Source organism: Ovis aries, chromosome 1, assembly GCF_016772045.2.
Source record: "Ovis aries strain OAR_USU_Benz2616 breed Rambouillet chromosome 1, ARS-UI_Ramb_v3.0, whole genome shotgun sequence".
Classification (NCBI taxonomy): domain Eukaryota; kingdom Metazoa; phylum Chordata; class Mammalia; order Artiodactyla; family Bovidae; genus Ovis; species Ovis aries.
Genome location: NC_056054.1, coordinates 106090217 through 106112795, shown reverse-complemented (window position 1 = coordinate 106112795; position 22579 = coordinate 106090217). Strand labels below are relative to the sequence as shown.

The following is a 22579-nucleotide window of genomic DNA, read 5'->3' as shown; positions in this document are numbered from 1 at the left end:
GGCCTCTGTTCCACAGGCCTGAGGCCGTGTGTGTGTGAGAGAGACATATATAGAGTTGGCTTGCATTCCAGGGCTCAACGGGAATTATGTTTGGATCTCTCTGTTTGTTTGTTTGGGATGATCTTATTTCTGCAAGTCTAGATCCAGAACTGACTTCAGGTGACTCACAGTGGGTCAGGATCTCCTCCAGTGCCTGGCACATCCTAAGAACTCAATAGGAAGTAGTTTGCTGAATGAACGCATTAAAATTAATTAATGAAGACCACAGTCTAGCTAAAGTCAATTGCCAGCAGAGAACAACCAGGGCCCCCAAACTAGCATTGATTGAACATCTAAAATGAGCCAGACACTGTGCTAGGAACTTGGCTTATTATTTCCATTTGAAAGATGAGGAAATCGAAGCGCAGCAGTAATTGACTGTTCAAGAAGCATAACAGGGACTTCCCTGGTGATGCAGTGGATAAGAATTCACCTGCCAATGTAGGGGACATGGGTTCGACCTCTGGTCCGTAAAGATTCCACATGCCTTGGAGCAACTAAGCCCATGTGCCGCAACTACTGAGCCCGCACTCTAAAGCCCTCGAGCCACAACTACGGAGCCTGATGCTGGAGTTGCTGAAGTCTGTGCACCCAGAGCCTGTGCTCCCCAGCAAGAGAAGCCAGTGCAGTGAGAAGCCCGCAAACGGGAAGTAGAGTGGCCCCCACTCACTGCAACTAGAGAAAGCCCGCGTGCAGCAACGAAGACCCAGTGCAGCCAAAACCCAACAAATAAATAACCAAGAAGCAGAACAAGCAGCGCTCTTGGCTCCAGAGGCCACCTCCTTCCTCTTACACCATGATGCTTGGAATGTGCAATTTCACTCACCACACCCTTACAGAGTTTCTGCTCTGAGTAGAGCTGTGTACTGGACACTGGGGGACCAGGGTGGGACACAATGACAAAGGTGAGACACACAGTCCTGTCCTCCAAGGTCCTGAAGGGGACATATGCCACCTACCCACCTGTCTGGTCATAGGCAGAGTGCAGGATGGGGAGGGGTGGGCATAGCTGTCGATTTCCAAGCAAAATTGTTGAAGTAAGGCCTTCGGCCCTCATGGTCGTAATTCTAAATTGAGTAGGCAGGGGCTTCCCTGGTGGCGCAGTGGGTAAGAAGCCACCTGCCAATGCAGGGCAAACGGGTTTGACCCCTGGTCTGGGAAGATTCCACAACCAGCGAGCAACCATGGCCATGCGCCACAACTTCTGAGCTCCTGCTCTAGGACTACAAATACCGAGCCTGCGTGCTGCAACTACCGAACCCGCTGGCAGTCCCCAACATGAGAAGTCACTGCAGTAAGAAGCTTGGGCGCTGCAACGAAGAGGGGCCCCCACTTATCACAGCTAGAGAGAGCCCATGAGCAGCAATGCAGACCCAGTGCAGCCCCCACCCAACCTAAAAATAATAATATAATAAATAGACTGGGTAGGCAGAGGGAGAGGAGAATGGGAGCTGCTGGACAGAAACAGCTTGGCCAACATGTCAGCGGATGAGGGGAGTCCCCTGAATAAAGGAGGCCACCCACTTCCGGAAGTGAGAAAAGAAAGAAAGTGGAGGTGTTAGTTGCTCAGTCGCGTCCAAATCTCCGCAACCCCATGGACTGTAGTGCCAGGCTTCTCTGTCCATGGACTTCTCCAGGCAAGAATACTGGAGTGGGTTGCCATTTCAAAGGACTCATCAAATAAGTTATTTAAAGACTTCAGAATAGGGAACCCCCTGGCAGTCCAGTGGTTTAGGACTTGAGTTTTCACTGTCAAGGGCACAGGTTTGAGCCCTGGTCAGGGAACTAAGATCTCACAAGCCCTTCAGCCAGACAGTAACAGTGAAAAAGCCCTCCCCTCTCAAGGTGCATGCCCCACCCCCTCTGCTGCACTCTGGCAGGTCCCCTGTAGGTGAATGTACCCCCACACAATTTGGAGGCACACACCTCTGTGTACACCCATGCCCCAGACCTAAGTGCGTTCACACACAGCCTGCCCTCCAGGTGCCAAGTGCCTCTCTTGCCTTGGATATCTGGAGTCAATGGGAGCCTGAGGGTGGACCCATGGCACATGAATACACCCCGGGGGGCTGATTAGTCCTTGCTGGATCAGTGAGAGGGGGTCCAGCAGGGACTGCCCCTTCCTCTACCCCCTCTTTAGTCTACCTCTTTGCATTCAGCAGCTGCCCCCTCCCCGCTCACTTACACTTGTTTCTGTTCTTTGTTTTCCTCCCTGGCCAAATCCCCAAGGCTTCTTTGATCATTAACCTCCTGCTTTAATTAGCTTAGTGGGGAGGAAAGTGGAAGCAGGGAAAATTCAGGAATGGGTGTCTAGGGGGAATCTCATTTTGGTGGGGACAGGAAGGCTTCGAGCAGCTGGTGACAAAAATGCCTGGCACACGGTCAGACCTACACAACTGTCTGCGATTTCTGAAAATGTGCAAAACAGTCACCTGTCCACAGAGCGGGAGGCCCCCCCACGGCTCCCAGGTCCCCCAGCCTGGGTTCCTGGGGTAGGAGAGTGGACAAGAGCAGGGAACAGCCAGAGGTCTCATCTCTCCAATTCTTCCTCTCTCACTCTTGCTCAGAGGTGGGAGCACTTAATCCCCAAAAAAAGGTTTGTTGCTAACTTTGTTTCATCTTTGATCCAGGGGGCATCTCATCCCCAATTCTGGGGCCTTCCAGTGTTTCTCTGTCATGGTTTCCTTCCCTGGATCTTCCGCTGGGCAAAGAGCAAGAGACCCACAGTAAGCCAACTCCCACGCCCTCCTGACATCCTCCTGTCTCCCACCCTCCCCTTGGTGTGCAAGTTTACTCTTTCCAAGAATCAATTTAGGGAACTGGGCTTCGCAGCTCAGCCCTCACAGCCTCACAGTGCCTGGTCTATGAGGTCATCTCCTCCGTTCCCCCATCCCCCTGCCTCCAAGCAGGACGTTACCTCACAAACTAGCTCAGATTTTTGGTTTCCAAGGCACTCCAAAAAAGAACACCCACCCATTCCTATCAAACTCTTTTGGGAAGTTCTTCTTAAAAGTCCGTCCTCAAGCCCTCAGGTTGCAGTGCCATCCTCTCTTACTGGGAAAGACCCAGGCATAAAAAGGGTGACAAAAGAAATGCCGAAGCTATGGGATAAGGGGAGAAGAAAAGATTGCATTACACTCTAACTTCCACAAACTCCCCTATGCCCAGCTCTCCAATTCACGACTTAAAAACTGATTTTTACTTTCACCTAATTTCCAGAGTCAAAGGAGCTGAATTAGTGGGTTTTCAATGGGGGAGAGGTGGGTGAGGCAAAGTGGAATGATGGTGACGGCTAAAGAACAGAGCACCCCTCAAGCTAAACGGATGGCCCGGGCCTGAGGAAGTCTGGGTCTCCATTCCACCCGGTGTCTTCTTTCCTCCTTCCGTCGCACCCAAAGCTCGTGTGGCTCTCACCCGAAACTGTTAACTCCTATCATGCCTTTAAGACTTCCCTTGCCTCCCCACTCTCGGTCCCGTACTTCTCTCCACCCCTTCATCCTCCTCACCTCATTTCTCCACAGCCCTCCCAGCTCCCCTCCACTGATCAGAAGGATGTTAACTAACTCACCTCCCAGTCGGTGCTTCTCTGATCTCCGAGACTGGGGGGAGGGAAGGGAGGAAGGGGGATGGCTTGCCGCTTGGGGAAGAGGGGACCCCGTCTTTTGCCAGGGGGTCCCACCCTCCAACCCGGCACCCCATCCCGGCCCCCCACCCCCACCCCCCAGCGCGCAGAGCCGTGTTCTCCACGCATCGCCGCTGCGGGCTTTGTCTGCTCTGCGGAGAACCTCTGCCCGCGGCCGGGAGCCGGGATCGACTCTGGGAGAACGGGAGGGGGGAGCGGAGAGCGGAGAGGGAGCGCGGCAGGGAGGGGGAAGAGGGGAGAGAAAGCCAGAGAAAGCCGCAGAGGCCCAACCGGGACAGCTCCCCGCCCTCTCCCCCCGCCTCATTACCATAAGAAAGAGGGACCTAAGACTGGCCGGGGTAGCGAAGGAGCCCGTTTTGGGAGGGGGGCACACTCCATTAGCCTGTTTTCAACCCGTTCCGTTTCTGTACACTGACTGCTTTCCTCTTTAAAAATGAGGGACCTCGACTGCCTTCCCACCCCCAGCTTCGCCTCCCAGCAGAGCGTAAAGACCGAAGGCACATCCCTGTCTTCCTCGGGTCAAGGAATTCGTCCCCGCGCCCCCGAGGGCGGGAAACTACAACTCCCGGCATGCCCCGGGCGCCCCCGGCGCGCCCCCCTCCCGTCAGTTCCATGCTGCTCCATCCAGTTCATTTAAAACAAAAGAGTTTGAGCGCTGGAAGGGGCTGGGCTCTATTGGGGGCCACTGAGCGCCGCTCCTGGACTGGGGCTCGGTGCGGGAGCCTAAGGGGGGCGTCTGGACGGTGGGGTCTAGAGACTCCCGGGACCGAGGCGGGAGGGGTGGGGGCAGAGATCCCGCAGCCCCCCGCCCCCCCGTCACCCCCGGAGAGGAGAGGAGATCTGCTTTCTCGGTTTTGCTTCTCTATCCCCCCACCCCCACCCCGGGGGCTGGGGCGAGGGGAGTCGGGTTACAGGGTGTTTGGGGAGGGGGGCTTAGAGGGAGGGTCTATCTTTCTATCTCGCTTTCTTCCCCCCTCCCCAGTTCTTTGTTCCCCCCTCCCCACACACCCCCCTCCTCTCCTCTCCCCTCCCCTCCTCTCTCCCCTTTTCCCTTCCACCACCTCTCTCTCTCCCTCTCTCTCTCTCCCCCAGCTTTTGTTTCGCCATGCCTAGTCTAGTGGTATCTGGAATAATGGAAAGAAATGGGGGCTTTGGAGAACTAGGATGTTTCGGGGGAAGCGCTAAGGACCGAGGGCTGCTGGAAGACGAGCGCGCCCTTCAGCTGGCTCTAGATCAACTCTGCCTCCTGGGTTTGGGGGAGCCCCCCGCCTCCACGGCGGGCGAGGACGGGGGAGGTGGGGGGGGCGGCGCCCCCGCGCAGCCGGCCGCCCCCCCGCAGCCGGCCCCGCCGCCGCCGCCCGCGGCGCCCCCGGCCGCCCCGACGGCGGCCCCCGCGGCGCAGACGCCCCAGCCCCCCACCGCCCCCAAAGGGGCCAGCGACGCCAAGCTCTGCGCTCTCTACAAAGAGGCCGAGCTGCGCCTGAAGGGCAGCAGCAACACCACCGAGTGTGTACCAGTGCCCACCTCCGAGCACGTGGCAGAGATCGTGGGCAGGCAAGGTAAGCGGGCGCCGGGACCGCGGAGAGGGGCTGGAGTTGGGGGGCACCCCATCCCTAGCATGGAAAGTTCACTTCCTCCCTCCTTGCCCGCCTCTGGCTCAGTCCCTTCCCCACAAAGGGGGACCCGCCCCCTACCCTGATTCCGAAGTGCCTCAAAGTTCCCTGCTACCCCCTAGTTGGAACTGTCCTCCAGATCCTTCCTTCCCTAGGGCTCTGCCCTTAGACAAAGAAATATCCTCTCTCGGAGAGAGGGAAAAGGGAGGGGGATCGGTTTTCCAATCCGGGGAGGCTGTCCGGAGGGGGTGTCCACTCGTAGCCAGAAAAACTGGTCGAATGTGCAAAAGAGTTACTCAGGAGCCCCAACTACGGCATGTACTAGTGGTTTGGGGAGGGGGCACCCCTGGGACCCCCAGCCACCTGGAGTTACAGACTTTGGGGGAGACCTGGCCCGGGAAGGCAGACTGAGTATCTGTCTCTTTGTTGGGCTGAGTGTAGGAATGGAAGGGGGTGTGGCTCATGGGAGGGTCCCAGCCTGGGGGTGAGGTGGGGAAGGGGGGCTGCTGGGAGGAGGGAGTCCCGTGGTCACCCGCACACTAAAGTTGGATGGTCTATGGGATTTTGGAAGGGGTGCCTCCAGCGAAGTGCCACGTCCCGGTGTGGACCTCTTCTCCTCCCTCTCAGGCTTTTGTTCTGGGCTGGCCACGGCAAGGGGCCAGAGGCCTGGAGAAGGGTCTCTGGTAGTGAGAGAGTAGGACTGGGTGGGAAGGGGCATGCTGAGGGGTGAGGAACCGTCACCTGGAGATTTGCTGGAGGGCACGGGTCTGGGTGTGTTGTTGGGGAGGGGGGGTGGGTACAGAATTAATCCAATGTAGAGTGTCTGATACCACACCCTCCTCTGCTCCAGCATCCCTGGGCGGGTGGGGGTGGGAATGTTGGTAAGGGTCCAGATTGAGCAGACGGGATCCTGGGGACCCTTCCCTCTCCCAGTTTCCCAAAGGGGAGTGGGGGGGGCGGGATTTGGAAATTGCAAGGGGGCTGGACTGGGGAGGTGTGGGGTGGGGGAGGAGCAGGGGAGGAGCTGTCCCACAGTGGGGAACAATAGAGAAGCTGCATTCCGGCTGGGAGTGAAGGAGGAGGCCGGCTGCTGGCTGGTGAGGAGGGGAGGCAGGTCAGGGGGGCCCCTACTCCACATCACACCTCGTCTACCCGAAGTGTGGGGGGTTGGGGGGATTTTGCTGGGAGATCCAGAATGGAGGAGGGAAAGATGCCACTCCCCGGCGTAGCCCTCATCCCCCTGGGGCACCCCATCTCTTGGGATTTCTGGTTTTAAAAGTTGGATTTCCTCTTGTTGTCAGAAACTAGGGACCCCGAGCCCTGGAATCGGGTGGGGACACTGTTATCTTTTCTTGGGTGCGGGGGTGGTCTTGGGAGGCCCCGGAATTTCATGGAGTCATTCTTTCCTCTTCTGCCTCCGCATCAGATGGGCCTGTCTCTCATAAAAGTAGGGGGATTTCTCCTATTCAGAGAAGACAAGCCTCCTCCTCACTCCTTAAGGAAATGGAAGTCCTTTTTCTTGTCTAACCTCCCTTCTCCTGCTGTGGTGTCAGTGGTGCTCTATTTGACCTCTAGGAAGGTGAAGCCAAGTGGGTCTTCCCTTCAAGAGATGCTTCTTCAGGGTTGGAACAGGACGAGATCCGCTACCGGTTCTGCATCTCTAGGCCTCTAGCTTTTTCCTTACTTTTATACCTGGCCTGTTCTCCTCGCCCCAATTCCAGTCCCCAAAGACACCTATAACAGCTCTCCTGTAAGTTTAGGGGCCCAAAACGTAGAGCTAGAACCCAGGTGCCTGTCAGATGCCATGCAATTAGAAGTTGTAGAAGGGCCTTCACTGTTCCTTCCCCCACCCCCCATGCCTCCCAATCATTTACTGATATTAAAGCAGCAAGGATGTGGGCTTGACAACAGGTAGGACTTCTCAACTGCCAAGAGGTCTGAAGACAAGGGAGGAGCAGATTCTCCTTCCTAAGGTCTCTTGAAGGTGAGGAGAGCTGCCCCCAACCCACTCTCTCCTCCCACATGCCAATCTGGTAGGTTTGGAGAAGAAGCCATCTGGAGTGGAGGAAGGAGAGGGAAAAAAAGATGAGCTCACCTCAGGCCTATGGTTGGAGGGTTAGGCAGAGTCAGAAAACTAGGACCGCTGGCATTGGTTGGGGAGTGAGAAAGGGGACTGTAAGTGCATATCTGGAGACAGGTATGAATGTCTAAATGTGGATGGGGGCAAAAGTTGTGGGCAGGGGTGTATAGGAATGTACTGCGTGTGTCCTGGGAATGATGGGGATGGAAGAGTGGGCTGGATGAAAGGATGAAACACAGCGAATCCATGTGTATGGGGGAGAGGGGTATGTGAAAGTATGCATTAGACTTACACCAGAAATAACGTTTAGATAAAGGAAAGCTGCACAGCAGCTTCTAGGTCCGTGTCTGTGTGTGTGCATGTACACACACATGTAGCATGTCTGCTTTGAGAAAACATGTGAGTCTCAGAGGTTCTGTGTGAAGATAGGGGCAGGGATAGGGAATCGGAAAAGGAGGAGAGAGGTTTGTCCAGTCAGCCGTCAAGGTCTGCCACCTTTAGACTGCAGTCTGGCCATCCCAGCCTCCCTCACTTTCTCTTTCCCCTTCTCCCTCTTTGTCTCTCTTTGTCTGGGCCATTCTCCTTTCTCTTCCTGCCTCTCTCCCCAGCCTCTCAGCTTTTACCCACTCCTTCTTCAAAGCAGGAGTATGGGTCGAGAACACCTTCTCCCCCACCTTACTCAGCCCGCAGCCCATCTTGGCTCTGCTGCCCCAGGGGACAGGGTGGCAGGAGTGTCCATGAGGTCAGGCACTGTGTCCCTCACACGTCATTATCCTCCTATCCTCCCTAAAACTGATTCTCAGACCCTTCTCCACCTCCCACACTCCATGAGTTGCTGAAAACTTGCTGTGAATTTGGGGCCGGCTGAGAGACACTAATGGGTGGAAGGCATGGGAGCAGATGCGGGTCAGTCGTCCCAGTGTAGACTGGAAGACACTTTTAATGCATGGAGATCAAGTGAGGAGTAGACTGTAGGCTTCTGAGGCAAGATCAGGGTCAGTGACAGACTGGAATTCGCAGTTGCAGGGCAGGGTGGGTGATTGAGCGACTTGGAAGTATGAGTAGCCAGAAATCAGGAGAGAAATTGGGGGAAACAGCCAATCGTTGTCGAGGAGTTAGTGAGTAGATTAGCAGCTTGTCTGGGAAGGTCAGTGATTGTTGCAGGGTTTCAAAGAGTGCATGAATTTGGAGGTCCTACATGGAATTCAAGGGAAAGTTGTGACATTTTGCAATCTGTGGCTGATAGATACCCTGGATAGATTTAAGATACAGTAAGTGAATTGTTCTGGTTAGAGTAGGGGGGGAGGGTTTCCTAAGGGTAGATAGAGGTTCCTGGTGGGCTGGGTATTGGAGTAGGAGCAGGAGCTTGTTGGCTCCAGCACAAACCTTCTTGCCTTGTGAGTTGATTTCTCTCTTCCCTTCCCTATCCCAGGCTGCAAGATTAAGGCTCTGAGGGCCAAGACCAACACCTACATCAAGACGCCCGTGCGAGGCGAGGAGCCAGTGTTCATGGTCACTGGGCGGCGGGAGGACGTGGCCACAGCCCGCCGGGAAATCATCTCAGCGGCGGAGCACTTCTCCATGATCCGCGCCTCGCGCAACAAGTCGGGCGCCGCCTTTGGAGTGGCGCCTGCTCTGCCCGGCCAAGTGACCATTCGTGTGCGGGTGCCCTATCGCGTGGTGGGACTGGTAGTGGGCCCCAAGGGGGCAACCATCAAACGCATCCAGCAGCAGACCAACACGTACATTATCACGCCAAGCCGGGACCGCGACCCGGTGTTCGAGATCACCGGTGCCCCGGGGAACGTGGAGCGCGCGCGCGAGGAGATCGAAACGCACATCGCGGTCCGCACAGGCAAGATCCTCGAGTACAACAATGAAAACGACTTCCTGGCGGGGAGCCCCGACGCCGCGCTGGATAGCCGCTACTCCGAGGCCTGGCGGGTGCACCCTTCCGGCTGCAAGCCCCTCTCCACCTTCCGGCAGAACAGCCTGGGCTGCATCGGCGAGTGCGGAGTGGACTCCGGCTTTGAGGCCCCGCGCCTCGGCGAGCAGGGAGGGGACTTTGGCTATGGCGGGTACCTGTTTCCTGGCTATGGCGTGGGCAAGCAGGACGTGTACTACGGAGTGGCCGAGACTAGCCCCCCGCTCTGGGCGGGCCAGGAGAACGCCACGCCCACCTCGGTGCTCTTCTCTTCCGCCTCTTCCTCCTCCTCCTCTTCCGCCAAGGCCCGCGCTGGGCCCCCGGGAGCGCATCGCTCTCCTGCCGCCTCCGCGGGGCCCGAGCTGGCAGGACTCCCGAGACGCCCGCCGGGAGAGCCGCTCCAGGGCTTCTCTAAACTTGGGGGGGGCGGCCTGCGGAGCCCCGGCGGCGGGCGGGATTGCATGGTGTGCTTCGAGAGTGAGGTGACTGCCGCACTGGTGCCCTGCGGACACAACCTGTTCTGCATGGAGTGTGCAGTACGCATCTGTGAGAGGACGGACCCGGAGTGTCCCGTCTGCCACATCACAGCCACGCAAGCCATCCGAATATTTTCCTAAGCTCCTGGCCCCTGGCCTCCTGGGGCCGCTCCCCAGGGGCCCTTCCTGGAGCTGTTTTCCACTGGGGCCTTTTGCAAATCAGTGGTTTGAGGGGCAAGGTGCTTAGATACTCGCTTGCTGGGGAGGGGGGAGGGGAGGCGATGGTGGCTGGAGGGCGGGGCCACTTTCAGAGCCTCTGGTCCCCCTGTCCTGGAAAGGTTGGGAGGGGGGCCAGGCCGGAAATTTTACTAGAGTTACAACTCTGATACCTCAACACACCCTTCAATCCGGAAGCAGCTAAGAGAAACTTGTTTTGCCAGAGGTGGCCGCTAAGGCATCCTGACTCCTTGCCCGCCCAACTCACACTACCCCTTCCTCTAGGGAGGGGATGGGGGACGGGAGAGGGAGACTTACCATCTGTATCTAGAGGTGCTCCAACAATCCCCAAGCCTCTGGTCCTGACCTCTGACCTCCAAGCACGACCCTTTAGACCCTCCACCACCGTGTATTCTGTTTGAGGATTTGTTCTGGGCTTCCAGCAGTATGAGGGGGTTGGGGCCCTTTCAGAAGTCTGAATAGATTTTCTGAGGGGGAAGGGGAGGAAGTTTGTCAATCAATAAAGGGCTCAGAACTCGCCCCTCCCCACAAAGCTGGGCTAGAGGAGTCTGGAGAGGCGTGCTCCTCTGCTTTCCCTCCACTCTCTCCTCCCCATCATCCTTCCCTTTGGATTTTCCTCTTTCCTTTACTCTGTCCTCCAGCTCTTCTCTCTGCTTCCCCTTGCTGGCTGTCACAACCAGCCCTGTCTTGCTCTTCCTCTTTCTTCCCTTCTCGCCTCTCCTTCCTGCTCCATCCAGCCCAGCTTTGGGGACACTATCCCCCTGGGGAGAGGCAGAGGGAAAAAACATTTTGATGGTCCCCTCAATTCCTCTTTGTCATCCAGAGGCCCACTTTTCTCCTCCTCCAAAGAAACACCTCAAGTTCTTGATAGAATGTATCCCTGTTCTCAGTGAATATTTGAAGAGGGGACTAATACTGGGGTACATAAAGGGTCAAACCTCCACCTTTATCATCTTTGGGCATTACATTTAGGGAGCAGTTTGGGGGCTGGGTTTTCTGGTGGTGGGAGGGGGAGAGCCAGGGTAGTGTGTCTGCTCTTGAGGAGCAGGAGGGAGGCAGTAGGAGGCGCTGCTGGAGGGAGGCAGGGTTCCTCCTCCCTTGCAGTGCCCCATTCCCTGCGCCCCTCTCTGGACCTGACCTGAACCCTTGTTAACAAATTAATCATGAAGCCTCTGAGGAGAGACCTTGTCTTCAGAGAGGGGTCACTCCAGAGCCAAGCAGGATTGGGGCGCAGCCGGGCCTGTTCTAAGAATCATGTATTATTATAGGCCTTGCACTCCCTTTGCTGCTTCCCTACTGCTCACCTGGGGCAATCACCAGCCTCCCACCCTCCTGGTTCCGCTGGCCGGGCTAGGAGGGGATGGGGGATGGGAGATGGGAGTCCCCAGGGGTCCTAGGAGATTCTTGTATATAGTAGGGTGGGACTTTTCTAAGTGATCTCTGAGCCTTGAGGCTCGGGAGTCCCATTCTTCCTGGTTGGAGAGGGGGTGCAGGGATGGGGGCACAGAGGGGATTTCCTCCTCTCCTTCCTCCTGTTGTGAATTAACTCACCTCTCCTCAGCCTTCCCCTCCAGACCACCAGCCAGGGAGGGGAGCGGAAGGAGGTCACAGCCAGGAAAATTGGCCTGTGACAACTTCCCTCCTTCCCGCCAATGTGAGCCATCCTGAGATGTCTGTACAATAGAAACCAAACCAAATGGGCACCCCTCGGGCGCCGAGGGAGGGTGGGGAGGGGGGTGGGAAGATGGGATGTCTGTCTGTCGATCCCCTCCCCCTCTCCACTCTACCCACAAAGGCGGAAGACTGTTACACTAGGGGGCTCAGAAAATTCAATCCCACTCTTACTAATTGAGCCAAACCTAGAAACCAACACAAAACACATAGTGAGAGACAAAATAGAGGAGAGAAAGCATGAGGGAGCGAGATAGGCAACCAACACAGAGGAGAGAAAACAAAAATAGAAAAAAAAAAAGCAGTTCTTTATAATTTAATATTCTATTTTAATAAAGGCATTTATTACCGTATAAATGTAGCAAAGAACCTGGGCTAATATGAAAAAAAAAGACTTTTTATTAGGTAATTTATTATATGAAAAGGATATTTTATTTTATGATAAAGTGATCCTTAAAAAAATAAAAAAACTTTAGAAGGTTTAGAATATATGTAGGGAGAGAAGAAGAAAAAAAATACATTTGTATTCAGAGTTAAATCTTAAAAAAGTGTTTTTAATATATGTTCTGGTTTACGTTCCTTTTTTCCCCCACATTTTTTTGGGGAGGAATGTCGTTTGCTTTTCCGGGGGAGCATCCTGGGATGGCTTGTGGAGACAGGGGCTAGGGGAACCTGGTCCCTCTGGGGCCCTCCAAGTAGATTGGATTTCACCCCCAAGGCTCCCCCTCCCTCTCCCCCTCCCCTTTGGGGGAGCTGGCAGAGCCAAACAAAGAAAGGGATTAAGGAGAAAGGAAGAAGCAGTAGGACTGAGGATCCTGGGGTGTCCCCCCCATCCCTTCCCCTGTCCGGTCCCAGGGGCAAGTAAGGTGGGGAAGTCCAGAACTGAGGCCTAGCAGGCCTATGGGAACCCTCAGAGAGGTGTGAGATTTAAGAGAAATAGTTTTTTGTTTGTTTTTTTTTTTTAACCAAAAATGAGAGAGAGAAGAAAAACCGAGGGGTTTAAAAGAAAAGAATACTACAAAATAATAATAATAATTAATAATAATAATAATTCAAATTTATTTCATATAATCCTAGAGACAAAGAGAAAGAATTACTAGTTACTTAGTAGACGATATTCAGATAGCTTAAAGTTTAGTAGCATTGAGGGCCCCTGGGTCCAGTAGAATGTATAAAAGTCATAATGAAGAGGAAAATAGAGGAGGGAAGTGGCTGAGTCCACCCTGAGCACCACCCCCCCCCCCATCTTCAGATATCAGGGTGGAGCAGGTTGCTAGTTATGGTTGGGAGCTTCCTTCCAGTCTGCTGGGGTTGATTCTAAGAATCCTTGGATTTTTCAATTATAGGACAAATAGATGAGGGACTCAGCTCCCAGGGTCTTTGAAAGCATGAACACTGATCATTTCAACCAGAGGAGGGCTGGGTTAGGGACAGCTGAGGTGGGAGAGCATGGTTGGCTCCCTGTCTTTGGGCAGCCCTTACTCCAAACTTGTCCTCTTGGGGCTCTCTGAGAGGAGGAAGACTGCCCAGCTTCAACCCTCCAGAGACAACTTCTCCCAGGTCTAACTGAGGAAGTCCTTCCTGAAGTATAACTGCAATCCACTTTACCTCTGATTAATTCAAGAGCCTGGTAGGTCATTCCACCAACAGACACACACGTACACACTTCTTTCTCAGAGCTTCACGGGGACTGGAGGGTATCTGTCCCCCATTCTTTTTCCTACTGCTTAGCTTCTGACCTCCATGGCAGCAGGTGAAAGAATGATCTCCACAATCAGTCTCCTTTAAAGCTGAGCTGTGCTTTACAAATTTGCAGGAGTGCTTTATTATCTCTTAGATACCAAGGACTTGCCACCCACTGGGGTGGAATGGAGATGCTGTCCTTGAAGGCCTGGGAGAACTGGCCCCTAAGGGTACAGAGTCAGGGGGTGCAGCAGGGACTCCCCAACCCTAACCATCTGTTCTCTGTTCACTGCCATCTGTAAGAGTTCAAGTAGAGGTCATCTGCTGTACCCTGACCCTCTCCACAGAAAGTTGGGGAGCTTGGCTTTTGCTTGTGAGAAATCAACTTGTTTTTTAAGCACTTGCCTTCTACCAACCCCAGCTTGTAATCAGGTTGGTTCCCCCACCCTTGCTCCTGTCCAAGGGGGTGTAGAGGCCTCTTGACTCTGAGCAAGAAGTTCCATGACACTAATGACTCTGTCATGCCCCTCCCTGGCCCTAGACCCCAAACATATCTCCTCCCCAATTTACTCTTCTCACCCCACCCAGGGACAGACTTTTCCCCTGCTCTTTTTGTCCTAAGAACCCCGCTAGTTTGGGAAGGTAGCGTCTGGGGTGGGGAGGGCTTCCTCTTCCCTACTCGAGGGTGCGGGTGGGGTAGGGTGGGTGGGGGGAGACAGCCCTGGGGCAGGGGAATGGTCTCTCCACTGTAGAAAGTAGAGTAGGATTGTGGTCAGACTTAATTTGAGGCATCTAGTGAAGACACGTTACAAATCCACCAGGAAAACCATTTCAAAAGCAAAATAAAGGCGGGAAACAGAACGGACCCATGAATAATCAAGTCAAAGTGATGTTGCACAAAATGCAGAGAAACCAAGAAGGGGGAGGGTTAATGTATTAAATGTGCTATTAAGAACTTAATTTTATTAAAAGTATTATTACTTAAGGCTCAGGCTTCTTCCTCGGCACGTTGGCCAGAACCACCTTGGGGTGAGTGGGGTTTTCTCTAGTGTCATTCTGGGTGACCTTGCTTACCTTGCATGAAGTGGATGGCTCCTATCTGTCTGGTCTCCACAGCGTCCTACTTGGGTCTCCAAGTACTCAACCCCTCTTTTCTCTCCTTTTACCTCCTTCTGTTCCTTGGGGCACCAGGAGACCTTATTCAACCCTACCTTGCAGAACAGGGGAAGGCGAGGCAGGGCCACCTAGACCTTGCTTGGAAAGCCAGCTTCTGGACTTGACGGAGAAAGGGCCCAGCTGAGAGCTCAACCCTCCCGTCAGTCTGCACCAGATTCAATCCATCCCTACACACCACACGTTCTCTTCAGGGTCAAGCAGAAACCTGGATGGAAGACTTAGGCCTTCTACCTCCCAGGCTTAAAATCCCTTCCGCAGCATACACAGCCTGGGTTAGCCCTGACTCCCCTTTTCTTAAACATCCCCCTGCCTCCTCCCCTCACCCCTGGCATTGGAGTGACCTCAGCTCTTGGCACCAGGGCCCAGGGCACCAGATGGTACCCGCTGATGGTTTCCTTTGTCTCTTCTTCCAGATACCCCCTCTCTGCCATGCTGTGCTCCCTCTTCCACCTGCCCTGGGGGTTGGCAGAGGGAAGGGCGGGCACCTCCCACCCCCTTGGCACTGTCCCCAGACCACAAGACTCCAGAGACAGCTGGCCCTGGGGGGCAGTGGATACGGTAGGGGGGATGAGGGGAGGGGAAGGAGAAGGACTCAGAGGAGGGCCCAGAGATGAAGGGGAGGCAGCAGGATGGTCAGGCTTGATATAAAACACAGCTTTATTGGAGGGCCGTAGTCTGTAAGGAGGGTACCAATAACAGAGATCTGGGGAGGGGGAGGGGCACATGAAGACCTTAGAGCTCCGCAGGGCTGTGGACGGGGACTGGCCCCTCTGACATCTGGACCAACAGGGCAGAGAAAGCTCCTGGAGCTTGGCAGGGCTGGGGGGCACCGGAACGCAGTGGGGGCAGGTCAGAGGCCGATGCAACAGGCCCTCTTCTCCCCAGGACCCAGCTCCTGCCCAGCTGGGCCACTGCCCAGGGTGATGGCATTGGTCCGGGCGTTGTTCTGCCTCTGCTTGGACACCTTAGCGAAGATCTCTGTGAAGGCAGAGGGCGGTGATCAGGGCAGACGAAGATTAGGAGCCCACCCTCCCCATACACACTCTGCGTGCCCCTCTCTGAACACTGGGGGTTTTGCTGGAAGGAAGAGGAGTTTGGGCGCCTAGGTCCCATCTACTTACGTGGGTGGAGTGGGACTAAGACTCAGCTCCCTGGGAGTGTGGCCTTCTGGTTCTTTCCCTAAGCTCCAGCTGACAGGGGTAGGGGTGTATGAGGGAGACTCTGAGGAGGCTGGGGAGGCCCACAGAGGGGATGAGGAATCAGCTGGGGCGGGCGAGGGCTGGGTGCCTGCGTTCCTCCCGCAGCCCACAGAAGCCTCAAGGGTGGGATGGCAGTGCCTGTCAAATGGAGGCAGGGGCTCTACCTCTGAGGACAGTCTCAAAGGCCAGCTCGACATTGGTGGAATCCAGGGCCGAGGTCTCCAAGAAGAGCAGCCCATTGTTTTCTGACGGAGAGGAAGCACACCGTTAGTTGTGAAGGGTCAAGACAATAATATTTATTTCACGTTTTACCATGTATGTTTGCTATGCACTAAACCCTTGGCATGTGTGGCTCATTTAAACCTACAAACAAGCTGGAAGGTAGGTCGGAATACTATTCCTCTCTTTTAGAAGAGGAAACTGAAGCCCAGAAACAGAGAGAACCAACAAAGAACTTGCGTTGTGTCCCATATCTAGTCACTCACCAAGAGACGTGGGCTAGGCCGTGGGACCCCACAGCCTCCACCCTTAACCCCTGTATCCTGCTGCCTCAAAAACCCAGAAAGCTCCTGGGCAAAGTGTGACAGGAGACAAAGAAAGCTCATCTGCCACACTTGGGATCTCTGAGCATGGCGACGTGGGCTGCCTTGAAACCAGCTATGAATAACTGCCCATAAAGACAGGGCAAGTGGGGTGGGATATACCGAGGGACACAGGGTCACTGAGGGGAAGGGCGAGGAGATTCTGAGGCAGACAGAATGGAGGTAGGGGGACCCTGGGGAGGAAGCCCAGGCCAGAGCCCTACAGTGGGAGCAGGGGCTGAGCATTGGCAGGCAGCCGGAGGGGTCCGGCTGGGTTGTGGTGGGCTCTCACCAGCAAACATGCGGGCCTCCTCAGTGGGCACCTCCCGGGACTGGCTGAGGTCACTTTTGTTACCGACGAGCATGACGACGATTGTGGCCTCGGCGTGGTCGTAGAGCTCCTTCAGCCAGCGCTCCACCACGGCATAAGTCTGGTGCTTGGTCAGGTCAAACACCAGGAGGGCCCCCACAGCACCACGATAGTACCTGGGTAGGGGGTTAGTGGGGTGGACAGAGGCAAGGTCAGGGCCATCAAGCCCAACCTCAGAGCAGAGCTCTTAGGCTAAAAGCCAGAGAAGAGCACCAGAGACAGGGAAATATAAAGGGTACAGTCCAGAGACCCAAAGCACACAGGGCAGCCTGGACCTCCTGTGTCTGATGCTGAACGCCCTCCAAGGATACTGGTCTCGGTCTCTGAAGACTCACCTCCCTTCTCCAAAACCACAGGCTCCCTCCTCCCTCCTAACCCCTGTGCTGCCTCTGGTCTTTGTTCTGATGTTAGCCCCAGCTATCCACGGATGTATACCAGGGCTCTGGTTAAACTAGCTTCCTGGATGCCCAACACCCAAAATCTCCCTCACATAGCGCCTTGACCCCCAGCGCTTCTGTCTCATGGCCGTCTTTCTAGAACTAGTTGAATCTCCCTGATCTGAGGCACCCTTATTAAGCATCCAGTCTCACTCTTGGAAGTTTGATAGCTCTTCTTCAGACCAAAAGAAAGAAAGTGAAAGTGAAGTCACTCAGTCGTGTCCGACTCCTTGTGACCCCATGGACTGCAGCCTCCCAGGCTCCTCCGTCCATGGGATTTTCCAGGCAAGAGTACTGGAGTGGGTTGCCATTTCCTTCTCCAGGGGATCTTCCCGACTCAGGGATTGAAGCCAGGTCTCCCGCATTGCAGGTGGACGCCCTACTCTCTAAGCCACCAGGGAAGCCAGACTGGTGGTATATAATTATTCCCTTTGTACTGAGGCTTGCAAGAGTCAAGTGACCAGTCCAAGAGAGATGAATATGCATAAACAAAGCCACAAAGCCCCCGACTTCTGCTTCCTACAACCCCCCCACCACCCACACCCACACCCACACCCACACCCCATCTTTGGCCTGACACTGCCTGGGAGACCCTCTGTGTCCAGTATCAAGAGGCTTATGTTCCTCTGTGCCCTCTGAGTTTTGTAAAGTGTGGCTATGGAGTCCAACCTTTCACCCTGCAGTTAGATAGTGAAGGTTGTCAAGTACAAAGCACTGCAGAAGTGAGGGGGGGGTGCTCTCGATCCTAGAATATGTTCCCATCGCAGCTGCACCCCAGTTTCACCTGCTTGAAACACAAACTTCTTACCTAAAGAGGGATTCATGATAGCACCTTATTCCCGTGGTATTTGGAGGATTACATAAAATGCCCAGTGTAAAGTGTCTTGTACCTTCCCTGGCACATAGTAAAGACAAGTAAGTGGTGGTGATGACCCCTGTTTTGGGCGCCAGCAGTCAGTATCATTGCTTCCTGTCTCAGACTGTTCGTAGCTTAGAGTACTCGTGTCTTCTCCCCTGAGCCATGGTGGCCGCACGGTCCCATTCAGGGAACTCCCTGCTGAGTTTCCTTGCCTCCTCCTCCTCCACACCTCCTCCAACGGTACACCCTGACTTCCCCAGCACCCCAGCACCCCAGTACACCCCCAGCCCGGGGCTCACGCCGACGTGATGGCTCGGTACCGCTCCAGGCCAGCCGTGTCCCAGATCTGAGCCTTGATAGCGGCGGTGCCCAGCATGACAGTGCGGGTGGAGAACTCAACCCCGATGGTGGTGCGGCTGTCGTGGCTGAACTCATTGCGAGTGAATCGGGACAGCAGGTTGGTCTTCCCCACTCCTGACTCGCCGATCAGCACCACTGAAGGAGTGGAGAGATAAGGACTGAACTTGGAGGGTCTGCCCATCAGAAAAGACGAGTAGCTCAGAAAACTGAGGAGGGAGCCAGGACTCCTGGCAAAGCCATTCACGCACGCTCAGTCGCGTCCCACTCTCTGCCACCCTATGGGCTGCAGACCGCCAGGCTCCTCTGTCCATTGGATTCTCCAGGCAAGAACATTGGAGTGGGTTGCCGTGTCCTCCTCCAGGGGATCTTCCCGATCCAGGGATCTAACCTGCGTCTCTCAAGTCTCCTGCACTGGCAGGCAGGTTCTTTACCACTAGCGCCACAGGAAGCCTGGCAGAGACAAGGGTCTCCAACTCTACGTGACGCACCCACCCTGGAGCAGAAGGAACGAGAGCCTGAAACGGGCTGAGGGGCTTCGAGGGCTCTCGGCCTGGCCTGTTGCAACGCGGCGGCAGAATCAGCCCGTGAATTTGGTGAGGGAGTGATCTCTATGGACGGTTTGTGGATAGTGGCGTTCAAGGGTTGTGAGGTAACAGGGAGGGTAGGGGGTCTCTGAGGGGTGGGGTGCACATTTCTGGGTGAAAGGATATGAGAACAGGTGCGTTTTTCTATGTATACAAGCTGGAAGGAGAAGCGGGCAGTTTGTGTGTGTTTGCGAGGGGAGCAGAGGTGGGAATAGCAATATGGGTGAGGAGAAAGTTTGGCAGCTGACACACCTGTGGGTGGGGGAAAGGTATGGGTGTGTGTGTGCGCAAGAAATTAGGATCCTGTTATCCTCAGGAAGGGGCAGTCTTGTATGCTTAAGACCATGGAACTGGATGTGGGACCAGTTATGCATGGTTTCAGCAACTTGTTATTCTCTTTCTTATAAAAAAAAAAAAGGGAATAACAATTTTACTGGGAGTTGTTGCAAGAAGTAAACAAGATATTGCCCAGGATACAGTGAGTATGCAAAACTGTTGCTCTCATTATTGTTGCTGGTGAAAAGTGAAAGTGTTAGTCACTCAGTCGTGTTCGACTCTTTGTGACCCCATAGACTGTACCTTGCCAGGCTCCTCTGTCCATGCGATTCCCCAGGCAAGAACACTAGAGTGGGTAGCCATGCCCTCCTCCAGGGAGTCTTCCTGACCCAAGGATCGAACCCGGGTCTCCTGTGTCTCCTACATTGCAAGTGGATTCTTTACCCACTGAGCCACCTGGGAAGCCCATTGTTGTTGGTAGGCTGGTGCTTTTACCTTTAGGTTTTCATGGACAAAGATACACCAGAGGGGCCATGAAGAGCCTTTGGGTTGAAGGGCAGGATCTATGGCCCAGCCTTACCCACTGTGAGTGAGCTAGGGGCTGGCATTAAAGTGTAGGGGTTAATGTTAAATCTAGCCCATAATCCACTGGCCTGGAGCTACCCAGGGTGGTTCTGGAAAGGCGGGCTGGTGTCCCAGGACTGGGCACTGCATAATCTGGGCCCTGGTCCCCACTCAGCCTCTGACTAGCTATGTGACCCTGAACAAGTGGCTCATCTTTTCTGGGTCCCAGTTTCCCTGTTTATAAAATCTAGAAAGGCTCACTCCAACTTCAAAAATTCCTTATTTGTGTAGGATAGGGAAGAGCTGGGAGCTGTATGGATGTGTGTAGGTAAGAGGATTTATGAACATGAGTGTGTGTGTGTATGCATTTCTGCTGTTGGGAACCTCACCCCCATCTCATCCCTCCCACGAGGTGGACTCTGAGCCAGGGCTCTGAATACTGACTGTGTGACCTTTTGAAAACTATTTGTTCTTTGTCTCATCCTCCTCTGAAAAATGGAGATACTAATGGTTAACGTTTATTGAGCCCCTCCAGTATGCCCGGTGCCCTCCTGAATGTCTGAACTCACTTAATCCTCACAACAATGCCGCAAGGCAAGTACCACTATTAGGATCACCCCATGTTTACATGGGGTGGGCGTTCAGTGACTCGCACAGGGTAACGCAGCCAATGTGGTGAACGTGAGCTGTGCTGCCCACAAGAGCCTTCCAGGGAGGCCTTGCCCCCCGCTGCAGGGAGTGCAGGCAGCACCCAGCCTTCAGCTGCTGCTTCTTCAGCTCCTGCTTCTGACGGCCGAGGCAGCCTCACCCGGGCTCATGCCTCTCCTGGGCAGCCGCGCCCAGCGCGCAAGCAAGGAGAGGGGAAGCCCAGAGCTGCTAGCCCACGGTCAAGGCTTTGTGTTCCTGCCTTGCAGTGTGACTTCTCTCTCTGCCCGATCCTGTGTCCTTCCTCTTCCTTTCACTGCTGTTGAGCCACGATAAACATCTCATACTCCAAACTTCTCCGGGTCTGCTTCTAGTGAGCCTAAATTGCAATAACTCCTAAGCAAGCGGCGGGGCTGAGATCTGAACAGCCCCAGGCTACTGTGACCCCTTACCCTGTCTCCCTTTCTGGGAAAAATGCTGGGAGTACAGGTTTCCCAAGCCCTGGTCTCCTGAGAGTCCCAGCTCAAGGGAGGGTGGGGCTGAGGCTGGGAGGGTGGAGTGGCTGGACAGGGAATCACAGTGATGCCAGTCCACCCTGCCCTGAAGGAGGTGTGGAGGTGGGGGTAGGGAACACAAGACTGGCTAAACACAGGGGTGAGATAAAGGAGCTGGAAAGATACATGCAAACTTCCAGGGATAGCCTAGTTAAACCCAGTTCCTGGTATTTGAGCCCACGGTGTCTGCCAAGGGACAGACTGACAAGGCTACGGTGCTGGGAGTTCTCCAGATTCTATTAGACCCTGGTCCCGATTCATAATATCTTCCCTGTGTCTTCCTCCAGCCCTGGATGGTATAGATCTTCCTATCTCTCCTTTCCTGTACAGCTGCCCAGAAAGGTGACTTTCTTCCTCTTAAGTCTGCTTGTCCCTCCTTCTCAGGAGGGAATCCTCTCTGAAGTCTCACCTCCATCTCTTGTGCCGCAGTGGCTAACTCTTCCTAGGGACCGGGGCTTCCGTTAGGAGTGGGGCAGAAGAGCCCGACTTGCACCATTAAGGAGTGATCAGCATTGTTTACTTCCGCAGAGCATTCTGGCAGCTCCAGGACTTTTGCTCCTGTAAACAGATCCCACCCCCGCCCCACTCCTTAAGCTTACTTTCTGATCTGAAGGAATGATGAGCCCTAGGAGGGGGGCCCTGCTAATTGATTCAAAAACAGGAAGGGGCCCTCTGGCTCTGTTGTTCTCTTCCTGGGTCTCTCTCAGGTATTCCTCTTTCTTTATGGACCCCCGACTCACCCTTGAAGACAAAGTTATAATCTTCCTCGGCTCTGTTCCCCATCTTGGCGCCGCATGGAGGGCACAAGTGTCTTCGAGGGCAGAAGTGATGGGTCTACGCGTTGGCTCAATGCCCTCAACCCTCAGCTCTCAAGACACCTAGATCCGCCCTTCCTCTCATTGAGAGTAAGACTTCTGCAGTGAGAGGGATCGAGGGCCGACTTTAGGCTAGCCAGGGCCTAGGGAGGCTCAGTTCTGGCAGGTGGCAGAGCTGTAAGGAATCTGAGAGGAAGGAAGCTGAGAACAGGAAGAGTGAGCGGCTGGAGACCTGGAGCCCAGGTGGGTGGAGAGATGATGACGTCAGACAGGTTAGACAGGTTGGGTGTCTGCTCTCAGCCTGGGCTCTTGCAAGCCGTGAGCAGGCTCAAGGGAGTGACAATGGGGGCAGCTAGGACAGGGACAGGACCTTCGGAGAGCCAGCTGAGGACTGAATGTGCGTTGCTAGGCTCCTGGGACCTGTGGCTGAGGGGGCTCAGCTACTAGTGAGTGAGAAATAGTCCCTCAGGGAGCAAGAAACTACACAGCTTTCTGCTATTCCTTGGAGCCTAGTAGGAGCAGTAACTGGGGGGACCAGAGGAAGGGCTGTCGGGGGAGGGCCTGGGGTCACCCCACTGCAGGGCAGAGCTCTGGGAGGGGCATCTTGGATGCAGCAACTTCTACCCCTCCCTGACAGCCCAGGACCTGGGATGGGCAGTTTCTCAACCTGGGTGGAGCTGGGACTTGCAACCTACCAGCTTCCCTGGGATGATTCCCTTCCTACAGCGCTGGGAAAGATCCAGCCTTGCTCTAAGGACACTGCATAGCGGGGGGAGCTGGGGCAGAAACAGCC

The 22579-nt window shown here is 54.8% G+C and overlaps 2 protein-coding genes across 2 annotated transcripts; one reads left to right on the top strand and one right to left on the bottom strand.

The window, feature by feature from the left end:
* Positions 1-4322: 4322 nt before the first annotated feature.
* MEX3A (mex-3 RNA binding family member A) lies at positions 4323-14351 on the top strand. The gene is made up of 2 exons (XM_027976334.2): positions 4323-5241; positions 8808-14351. Exons 1-2 carry the CDS (start codon positions 4788-4790, stop codon positions 9914-9916), a joined length of 1563 nt encoding a protein of 520 aa, XP_027832135.1. The 5' UTR covers positions 4323-4787; the 3' UTR covers positions 9917-14351.
* Positions 14352-15181: 830 nt separating this feature from the next.
* RAB25 (RAB25, member RAS oncogene family) lies at positions 15182-21974 on the bottom strand. The gene is made up of 5 exons (XM_027976329.2): positions 21712-21974; positions 18288-18483; positions 16615-16808; positions 15906-15986; positions 15182-15520 (listed from the first exon to the last, which is right to left on the bottom strand). The coding sequence occupies exons 1-5, from the start codon at positions 21752-21754 to the stop codon at positions 15393-15395; spliced, it is 642 nt and encodes a 213-aa protein (XP_027832130.1). The 5' UTR covers positions 21755-21974; the 3' UTR covers positions 15182-15392.
* Between the last annotated feature and the right edge of the window lie 605 nt (positions 21975-22579).